Source organism: Theobroma cacao, chromosome 9 (genome assembly GCF_053813885.1).
Source record: "Theobroma cacao isolate CCN51 chromosome 9, ASM5381388v1, whole genome shotgun sequence".
In the NCBI taxonomy this organism is placed as follows: domain Eukaryota; kingdom Viridiplantae; phylum Streptophyta; class Magnoliopsida; order Malvales; family Malvaceae; genus Theobroma; species Theobroma cacao.
Window position 1 is genome coordinate 330,110 of NC_142647.1, and position 10,972 is coordinate 341,081.

Here is a 10,972-nt window from a genome sequence, read left to right on the forward strand (position 1 = left end):
TTTCATTACAAGGTTTGTCAATGTTGTTTTCCGTGGCTTTCCAAATCCCCCGATATCTGCCCCCACATTCCTTAATTACACTTCCGAAAACGTTTGCCTGTCGAAGCAAGAAGCCAGGGAATCGACATTAGTTGCAACAATCTCACCACTCTCCACCATGTTTCATGATTATATGCTAACTATGTTTTGCTATATGAACAAGTAATAGAAGACTACTCAAACTTATCAATTTCCTCAAACCATGATTTCGCTATGAAAAGAGAGTTGTGATCCATTATAGCTTCCACTGTATCTTTTCCTCTCTTTTTGCTTTCTATGAAACTCCTACTCTTACAATTCTCATTTTCACCAACTGTGAAAACTTGTTTTTACCTCATTAGTTCAGTTAACTGTCACCCTTCATACTTTTCACAAAAAAAAAAAAAAAATCACCCTTCGTACAAAAAATGAACATGGTAGGTTGATTTCTGTTCTTTTTTCTTTGTTCATTTTTTCAAATATCATAAATATTTTTTTCTTTATTAAATACCTAATATTTGCACTTTTTCTATATCATAACCTTATTTTTCACAATTTTTTTTTATTTTTACTGAAAAGCTTTAAACATTTATATTATAAAACATACTTTAAATTTTTTTACTAAATTATTTATACTGCTACTAGTCTAATTCTCGCGCATCAAACTGTCCAACACATAACATGAAAAGCCACGGGCCGAAGACTCAGAGTTCAGTGGCCTTCGGCCTCTAACCGTGGCTCCAGTGCGGTAGAAATGCCCCTCTACTGCCGGAGGGGTCTGACCGAACGGGCACTTAATATCCGCGTAACTCCCTTCATTAGATCAATAACTCATAGCAAGTTGCTATACCCTTTCTCCAGACGGGACCAAATCCCTCCGAATTCCTGATAAGAGATAACAAGATAATTGTGGAGGTTGAAAGTAATTAGAATAGATAATAGCTCCAAAGAATTAAGATAGAAACCAAAAAGATGCATGTTAAGCTCCCAGCTATATCGACATTGTTGCCATAGAAACAGTCTGCATTTTCATCCAAATCACTTTTATTCAATAATCCCTTACTGCTAATTCCATTAGATAAATAATAAAATCCATCACAGACAGAAGGTTGTTTAACATGACACTAGATATTTTCAGAACATACTGAAAATTGGTACCACCTAAATTATGAATAGAGTATCAAAAAGGTAGCACCTATAGTTCAATATGCTACATGTCACATTTCAAAAGTGGCCCTAGATAGAAGCATCCAACAGATATCTACATGCTCTATCAAGGACATCGAGGGAAAAATTATCACTAACAGCATAGTTCATCAGTCATTAGAGATCCTAACACCCAAATTCCAAGCAAAACGCCACTCCGAAACTTAGCAACCTTCCACAGCCTTGTAGTGATAATCATCAATGGAGGAGTACACCAAACCTTCCTTTTCAAGGACATCGATAGCATCCCTAGCACATAAAAGAAGGAAAATGAAATAATAGAAGATATACATATATAGAAAAACAACAAAGTATGTTGGCAAGAGGATACTTGATCTTCTCTATGGGAGCTTTCAACTGTTGGGAAAGTTCTTCTACATGTACCCCCATTTCTCGATCACTGCAAATAACAACCAGTCAAATCAAATTAGAAAAATTAGCACCTAGAGTATAGCTGTAAGCAAGAGCATGTGAATGAATTTGATGAATGCCTCATACATCAGCACCCTAATAAAGCTAAAATCTCAAAGTGAAGAAAATCCAGTAAAGGACAGGGACATTATCACATTAAATGTTCCAATAGCAGTAACCAACACCAGAAAGATACTTAGAAAGAACATAAGACACGCTTCAACATTGCAAAAGCTCAATTCATTCAAGTTCATGAAAAGCTTGACTTAAATAAACATGGGAAATATATGTGCTTGTAACTATATACATGTATCTGCATTTTTACGCATGTAATGAGCGCATACAGGTTTTCCAAATCAAAATATTTTGAAGGCCACTTTCCTCCAAAGGGGTCAAACACAAAATTTTAGTGCACTACTTACATGTTTGAAGGTTGCTGCAGATAGTTCAGGACCATTTTATCAAAACCCTTGAGTCCATCAGCACTATGTTGCACAGAGAACTGGAAAAGAAAAGAATATGGTTTATGCAAAATACAAAATGATAAGGATTCCAAGAGAAAACAAAAACTATAATATTTTGATTTCATACATCATTCACCAAAGCTGGCTGAATTCCAGTTGATGCACCCCGCACAGGAGTGCTCAATGATGAATCCATCTGTGGCTGGGACAAAGCACCACCCTGTGACTACAATTAGCACAAGGAAATCACAAATCAAAAGCAATACTCTTCTCCTAAAGAATGAATCAAATGCATAAGCATTTTATAATGCAATTTTTATCAATTTTAGACATAAATACCTGTAGTTTGGAATGAAGATGGAAATGTATGCACTCAATAAAGTGGCAAGTAACTTCATCAAAATTTGTCACTGGCCTGAGAATCACAAAAAAAAACCAAATAAACCATAAGACACTAATGCTTATGCACATGGATGCACAAAGTGTATCAAATAGAAGTCAAGTAATTGTCAAGATTACATATCCAAGCTAGTCTATTGATTTATGATTTATAGATTAGACAATCAATTAGACAGCAGATGGCAGAACTGAAGGGAAAACAGAGTAACATATGGCAAAAGAAACTCATTGCTGCTCTAATGGTACCAGAAATCCACACTAAAATGCAACTAGGTGCACACTGACACATTCTCAGGCTGTAGGCATCCAAATTTTTGTCACAGTGCCAAATTAAAGCAGGCAAATGAATAAACATCGACTGCAAAGCAATAAAATGTTCTAAGCAGAACAAGACAACAATGCCTGTCCTAGTTTTGGCTCTCATGCTTGCTTCATTGGGAGTTGAAATAAAGCTAACTTGACAAATGCATATACATGAGTCTATAGAAACAATTTGTCACATGATATGGAATAGATGCAATTAAAATTATTAATATGATCAGATTCATGGAAAGAGCACATACTATCAACAACTTGTTGGATGTGATAACAACAAAAAAGAGATCCAGAAAATATTGGAAAGCTAGAAAATTTATTTCTACAACCACACCTCACAGAAAAGGCACTTAATTGCTTCTTGCCTTGAAAACTTTGCAAGTGTCCATTGACACGAACATAGGTTCCATCTCTGTTGCACAACGAAATTAAAGAATGTAAAAATAATATTGATCTAAAAGCATCTAATGATATTCCAAAACGCGAAACAGGTAATGCTTAATTGATTCAAAGGAAGGAGAGAGCTTACTCTAATGCATCCATTTCTCTTGTGTCAAGATTTTCGGTTACCCTGATTGAGACAAAAATTCATTTATATTAAATAATTTCAGATTTCAAATCAAATGTGATTCTCTAATCCTAAACAATATTATGATACTCATAGAGTGAATTCAAATGGAAACTGGTTCATCACCATCTTATACATTCAACTCGGCCTGTTCCATCATCAAGGTGGAAACGAACATCCGAGGTCCTTACATTTTTGTTAAATACCATGCCAACCACCGTAACCTGAACCAGCAAAGCACCCAAAAAAAGAAAGAAAAAGGAATTAATGAAATAGTTGAGTGCATTGTTTGAAATCTCAATTCAAAACCAAGCCACAGATATTTAGAACACTATTATTCTTTTTATACGAAACAAACAAATAAAAATGGAAGTAGTGGAAGGATTTAAGAAATGGTACATTGGTAACATCAACACCTTCAATTACGAAATTGGATTTCTCATCACCAGATTGAGAAGCTTCACTTATCTGCTTCACTGTCACGGATATCAACCCCTGCGTCTCACGACTCTGCTAACCCACGAATAATAAAAAAAGAAGAACATTGAAAATTAGATCAATTATAACAAATAAAACAAAGTTTCAAGATCCTTTTCCCAGATTTATGTTATTCCCCTGGGCGCTAAATAATTTTTCCCTAGACTTTCTCGGCAACCAAAGGGAACATACAAAAGACGAAGACATATAGATGAAAGAGAGAATGACTGACTCTTGCAGGAGATGGAGTTGAATTAGCGAACTGAGAAGGCTGAGAGGGCATGAATCCGCCGCCGGAGAAGGCGGAGGTGGCGTCGAACTGGCTGCTTGAGTACATACTTTGGAACCCTAGAAATAGCGATAAGGAGAGTTGAAAACTAAATTGGAACTGATAGTACTATTTTGTAGAATCTAGATAAAGGTTTACCTGTTCAGCTTTCCCGCCAATTAGTTTGGATTTCCCGCCTGGCTCTTGTTAATTGGTCCCAGCCCAGGTTGCCAGAAGAGGAAAGTCGATCCCGCTCGTATTTTCAAAATATCGCCAATTTCCGATCGCGAGTTCTCGTCCCTTCCTGCTGTGTCATATTTTTTTTTTTTTTGAAAAGCCCTCCTGTGTCATATTTAGTATTGGTATTATTATTATTTAGAATAAATATTATTACTATTAGTATAGAGTCAAATATAAGGATTAAATAAAATTATACTCCCCATTTAATACTATATTCATCATTTTATATGTCTTTTTTTCAGATATTCAAAACTACAATTTTGTAGATACCTAATATTCTTTTTTATAATATATATATTATTTTTTTATAGATTTTTTTTTTTTTTATATTAAATGTATTAACATTTTTTTTTATTTTCATACAAATAAAATAGTACAATTTAAAGATAGAAAGAGTATCATATAAAAAGATAAATTTAAAAATTAAAACTATGAGCATGAAATCACAAAATGCTACGAGCATGACTCTTGTCTTGTGTCCTATTATAGGCTGTCACCGTGAATTGTATCCAAAACTATTTTCATAATTTTTTTTTTCTACTATGATTTTTATTGACTATTATATTTATTTAAAATGATTATATTAAATGAAACTTTATAGCTTCTCCACCATATGTTATTCTTGAATACATTAGATAGTATCAGTGCAAGAAATTAATCAATAGTTAATGATTAGTGAGATTAGCATGAAAATTTTACCTTAAAGTACCAATCTAGATTAAATATTAAACTTGTTAAAATTTCTTTATTTTATTTTATAGATTGTATACATTCATTGGTTATATCAATCTATTTGTTTTAATTTTATTTTTTATTCTCATTTAATATTTTTTCTTTTGTCAATTTGATTCCACGCCAAGCAAATTAAAGTTGTTTTCTTATATTTCGTAAACTTTACCTATCTCATCATAGAAATCAAATTCAGAACTTCAATTCTTCATTGAAATATCACATTGATAACTCATTTATTTATAATTCATATAATTGTTTTAATTAGAAACCTTTTGAATTTGATTTAAACATTTTTACTTTGAAATTTTTTATTAACTTATTCTCAATGAATTCCAAAACTTGTTTTGAATAATAAAGTACTTTATATGTTTGCATTGAGTTTGGTTAGTCTAGCAACATAGAATCAATTCAAATGGTAATGGTTTAACAAGGTTTGAATAAACGTTAAATTTAAGTCAAAACAAAATTAATAAATCTTCTTAATTGCATTAGGATAAAAAAATTTTCGGCGGACAAATAATTGGATTTAGTGGGCGTGAGATATGTAAAAAATATTAATTAAGTCACTTGATATTAAAATTGAATATTTAGAAGCATTTTAATGAATTAGAAAAAAAAATTTAGAGCTGCTTGACGGCTTCGCATAGCACCAAGGAAAAGCGTGGACGCAAACCAAACAGAAACTCGCTTTCAATTCTTTCTCTCAATTTTTTTTTTTAATTTAATTAAAAATAAATTTATTAACAGCTAAAAAAATTATCTGCAAAAATGTTATGTGGTCGTCCATTTTAACTGATTTTCGAAGACTCTTCTTCTCTTCTCCCTTCTCAACCGCTTCGCTCCAACGCCAAACATTCGCACCTTCAAAATGAACTTAATTCACACAACTTGCATAAGCAAAACTCAATTCGCACCTTCTCCGGTCTCTGTCCATGGCGTGCCGCAAAGAAGCAAGAAACTCTCGGCGGTCAGAGTCTCTAATTTTGCCGCGTCGACGACTGAAGTTGTCGTAGATAACGGAACAGCCAGGAGGGGCTTAACGTCTTCGACCGACTCCAAGAATAAGTCGTTACCGCCGGGGAAGTCTAGCAGTGCCATGGAGCAACTTGATATCGAGCGCGGCGTTTGCATCCCCTTTCGAAAGTACTCTCCCGAGACAGTACGATAATATTCCAGTAATCAGATCATGTTCTATTCAATTTGCTATTCTTTTTTAAGTGTGCTTTGATTTTATGTTACAAGAAAGATATTAGGTATTCATAGAAAATTTTGTCGATGTCTGCGTTTAATTCGTTCTGAAACGATAAGGCAGTGTTGAAGTTGTTCCTTGAATTCGTTGCGTTCAAATTTATGTTTACTGTTTTCTGGTCTTGATATGTAGGTGAGGAATACGGTACTGGAATCTCGAGGGGCAGTTGCATCACTTATTCTACGTGGTGTGGAGATAGTGTGGAATTTGGGGCTGTACTGGTCTTCTTTGATGTACGATTGTTTGGTTGGGAGGGATAAAGAGGTTGTTCCATTTCGAGCTCGCCAACTTAGGAATCTCCTATGTGATCTCGGACCATCTTTTATCAAAGCTGGCCAGGTTTCTTGTGTTCGCTCTTCAAACTGTTGTTTTAAATGATTCTTGTAGTTGCTTACTTGCTTGAACTCCTACTTGAAGAGATTCTTTGAATTTCAACAAGATTTATATTCTGCTCAACCCACTGAAAAATTTAAAGATGAATTTTCCAAATTTCCTTCCAAAATTTGTTAAAAGGAGATAAAAAATAAGCTCATGTCTTTAATTGCTAGGTTTCCCTGGTGATGGTCATTTATATTGTTTTGACAGGTTCTTGCAAACAGACCTGATATTATCAGAGAAGATTATATGAATGAACTTTGCATTCTTCAGGATGATGTTCCTCCTTTCCCCAATCAGGTAGGAAAGCACTATGCTATCCCTGTGTTTTCTAGCAGCTAAATGTTTATGTTATGCTGTGATCGTGTCCTTTCACTTGACGAGAATTGTGTTGATAGGTTGCTTTTAACATCATAGAGGAAGAATTGGGCCAACCCCTTGAAGCTGTATTTAGCAAAATTTCACCACGGACAATAGCAGCTGCAAGTTTGGGTCAAGTTTACCGCGCAACCCTTCGTGCTTCCGGAGAGGATGTTGCAATTAAGGTATTAGAATGATTAACCAGTGGCTTTTCTGTTGTTATCCATAGCCTTGCCACTATGGCTCAAGTGTAACTTCCTATTTGCTTGGTGATTTTGTTTGTCATTGGAGTTTGTTGGGGGCGAAAAGTGCTCACTCTGCTCTTATTCTTGATGATCAAATTATTGGTGCTCAAGCACTGTTGCAGTTGCATACTGTTTCTGTGTAGCTGTACCTTTCCCACATGATATCTGTACTTTGGGCTATTTGCTCCCCTTAATTGCTGTGTGAAGAGCCACCTGAGTGGCCAAAGTGCTTGGCTGTGGATGCTTGAAAGATAGTAGTAATTTTGATTTGCTTAGTATATTATGCAGATTATCATAATAATTTTGGTTATTTTGCTTAGCATCTGAAGATTATCTTGGGAATTTTTCCTCCTCCATGTTTCTCTGCATGACTTAATTATGCCGTCAACCTATGTTTTGAAATGTTCGACTCTAAAATGGTGATCTTCCAAACAAAAACAAGTGCAGTAATTTGTAAATTCAATTAATGTAATTTCATTTACTTGCAGGTCCTGAGGCCTCAGATAGAACCGATAATCTATCGTGATCTTTTTCTGTTCCGAACGCTTGCCTCCTTTTTAAATGGAATTAGTATACAAAAACTGGGCTGCAATGCTGAACTGATAGTTGATGAATTTGGTGAAAAGCTTTTGGAGGAGCTTGATTATACCTTGGTACGTTCAAAGCTGCCCTGTGCTTTGCCTATGCTCTTTTGTGTAGATAAGAATGGAGTTTGGCTTGATTATCACTTGACATTAATGTCCTTCCTTTTACAAATTCATCTAAGTAGCAAAGAGAACTGCTAAAGTAGAGGTGTTTGTTTTTGTATCATAGTATTCTTGTCTTTATTTTTTTTTCTCTTTCTTTATTATTTAGGAAGCCAGGAATATTGAAGACTTTCTTGAGAACTTCAAAGATGATCCTACTGTCAAAATTCCTCGGGTTTACAAATCTCTTTCTGGCTCACGTGTTTTGGTAATGGAATGGATAGATGGTATTCGGTGTACTAACCCACAGGTTTGGATATCAAGATAGTACTCAGTTTACTGTCATTTTGAAATGGTTTTGTGGCGTATCTCTCCGTGTAACGTTTTGTCTCAATGCATCTCAGGCTGTTAAGAATGCTGGAATCGATGTAAATGGATTTCTAACAGTTGGAGTAAGTGCTGCTCTTCGCCAGTTGCTTGAATTCGGGTTATTTCATGGAGATCCACACCCTGGAAATATTTTTGCCATGCGAGATGGACGAATTGCTTATGTGGACTTTGGAAATGTGGCTGTGCTTAGTCAGGTAAGATATACCCGTTGAAGATATTTCAGTTCAAGACAATACTCAAGTTAGTAAGGATTTAGTTTCTCATTGCTTTGGCATGTAATTGCACTCAATTGCTAATGGTGGATATATGCTTTTCCTTACAATGCACCTGTTTACTAGTTGATAATGCTACCACAATTGTTATTGTTGCATGTTCCATGCTTTGATATGACATGCTACTCTCCTGCTTTCTAGGTTAGAACAGTCCAAAATCTGCTATATAGTAACTAGTGGTTTTCACTACGATGTATACTTTTGGTATGTCAAATAAGGGCAATTGATAGCAATGGTAGTGTTCCTACTATTCTTCACTAAGTTTGGCACATGTTAACCAGACCTTATTACTCTACATATTGACGTGCCTTTTGTCTTTCAGCAAAATAAGCAGATATTAATTGATGCTGTTGTCCATGCTGTTAATGAGGATTATGCTGAGATGGCAAACGATTTTACCAGGCTTGGTTTCTTGGCTAGTGGAACTGATGTCTCTCCTATTATTCCAGCTTTAGAAGCCATATGGCAGAATTCTGCTGGAAAAGGGCTCTCTGATTTTAATTTTCGAAGTGTTACTGGTAACCATTTTACATTTGCTTCAAATTGCGATTATTCTACTGGCTTACTTTTTCGTGTTTTAAGTTGATAAATCTTTCCTCTTAGCCCGCTTTTGCTGTATGAAGATTGCGAACCTTATATTTCTGCTATTTTTACTGCAGGGCAATTTAATAAACTGGTTTACAACTATCCCATCCGGATCCCAGAGAGGTTTTCCCTCGTTATCCGTTCTTTACTGACTCAAGAGGGCATCTGTTTTACCCTCAAGCCAGATTTCAAATTTCTTGAGGTGAGTTCACATTTGTTCTTTTAGGTTATGTTGATTCATATTATGATGCCTATCATCTCCATACTTGTACTGATTCTAAGCATTTGACTAGGTTGCCTACCCATATGTGGCAAAGCGCCTTTTAACAGATCCTAATCCAGCTCTTCGTGAACGCCTCATACAGGTTAGTTTAAAGCCACTTTCATCTTTTACTTCATTTAGAATGCTCATCACTCTGATAATACTGTAACTAGGTTCAAAAAGGCTTGTAGTGCACTTAATAGGTGTAAAAGGAAATCAGGAGGTTTTTTTTTTTTGTGTTGCCTCTTTGCACATTGCCTCCATTTGGAGATAATCCAATGACTTGGTTATAGATTACCATCTTTATATCTATTGTTTCTTCAATAGAGTCTATTCATTTTTTTAGTAAATCAATAATCGGTCTATCCTAGTTGTTGGAATCGAAGGCTTCTCCCATATTTATCAAGAATAAAATTCCTCCTTTCTCAGGTTCTTTTTAAAGATGGTGTTTTCCAGTGGAAACGGCTTGAAAATCTTATTGTCCTTGCAAAGGAAAATGTGGCCAAAATGAGTAGCAACCCTGCCTTGCGAGTGAGGAACGCGTACGTATCTCGTCGAAAGTCACTTGATCATCTTGTTTCAGATTCTGCCAAAAACTTTTAAGAATCAGCATTTACATAAAGTTTCAACTTCTTTTACTTTTTCAGGCCAAATTCAAGAAGCTTGCAAATTGAAAGAAAACTGGACCTGACAGACACCATTAAAGATGGAGCTCGTCTTTTCCTTTTTGATGAAGGTATCCGTAGACAGCTTCTTCTTGCTCTGACCGAAGACTCTAAGCTGCATGTTCAAGAGGTTTGTATGAACGTCAATGATAGTATCTAGTGGTTGCAATACCTTCTTTATGAGACTGCTAAAACGCTATGGTTTCTCCATTAGCTGGTTGATGTCTACAGACTGGTTGAAGATGAGATAGACATACCATCGGTGGCTGTGGAAATTGTACAAGGTAAATTTTAACTTGGATTTTCAAGTTATGTCAGAATATTGACAGTTTTAATTTCTGAATTGTCAAAAGTTTTTTACACTTAAACTTGCAGATTTTCCAAACGTGGTTCGGGATTTCTTGCTTTCATGGAGCAACTCAGTGTTATATGATAGATGATACAAAATTTTACTGCCTGTATGACAACACGAACTTGAGAATCATTTTGTCTTGATGAGCTCATCTGGATTCAGTAATCACCAAGAGTTGGTCATCGAAACTGTGAATACTGAAGGTTGTATCAGAAATAATTGCTGCTCCTGTATATATAATTATATCCATTCTTCTTGTAGGTATTTACTTCATATTTACTTATTGTAGGTTTTTTTTCTCTTTCCTTTCTTTCTCTTTTCTCCAAGAAAAAATGGTTTTTCGACAGACAAACGAGCAATACTTGAACATGAGTTGATTCAATACGCTTAATGTATATTAGGGGACCTTAAATATCACAAGAAAAACAAAACC

General features: G+C 35.2%; 2 protein-coding genes across 3 annotated transcripts; one reads left to right on the plus strand and one right to left on the minus strand.

Moving 5' to 3' along the window:
* Positions 1-1,044: 1,044 nt before the first annotated feature.
* On the minus strand, positions 1,045-4,465 carry RPA2 (replicon protein A2). Its single transcript, XM_007011510.3, has 11 exons — positions 4,286-4,465; positions 4,091-4,206; positions 3,781-3,891; positions 3,508-3,605; positions 3,343-3,384; positions 3,148-3,225; positions 2,439-2,514; positions 2,227-2,325; positions 2,058-2,137; positions 1,556-1,624; positions 1,045-1,473 (listed from the first exon to the last, which is right to left on the minus strand). Exons 2-11 carry the CDS (start codon positions 4,193-4,195, stop codon positions 1,389-1,391), a joined length of 843 nt encoding a protein of 280 aa, XP_007011572.1. The 5' UTR covers positions 4,196-4,206; positions 4,286-4,465; the 3' UTR covers positions 1,045-1,388.
* A 1,397-nt stretch (positions 4,466-5,862) lies between these two features.
* ACDO1 (Protein kinase superfamily protein) lies at positions 5,863-10,803 on the plus strand. 2 transcript variants are annotated; one of them, XM_007011512.3, is made up of 14 exons: positions 5,863-6,257; positions 6,480-6,686; positions 6,933-7,022; positions 7,121-7,267; positions 7,816-7,980; positions 8,183-8,323; positions 8,418-8,597; positions 8,998-9,193; positions 9,335-9,462; positions 9,554-9,625; positions 9,952-10,064; positions 10,170-10,317; positions 10,402-10,471; positions 10,563-10,803. In XM_007011512.3, exons 1-14 carry the CDS (start codon positions 5,967-5,969, stop codon positions 10,625-10,627), a joined length of 2,013 nt encoding a protein of 670 aa, XP_007011574.3. In that variant the 5' UTR covers positions 5,863-5,966; the 3' UTR covers positions 10,628-10,803. The 2 variants fall into 2 exon arrangements, with proteins under 2 accessions (XP_007011574.3, XP_088666382.1); XM_088810256.1 differs by having other exon boundaries at positions 6,141-6,273.
* The last annotated feature ends 169 nt before the right edge of the window (positions 10,804-10,972 follow it).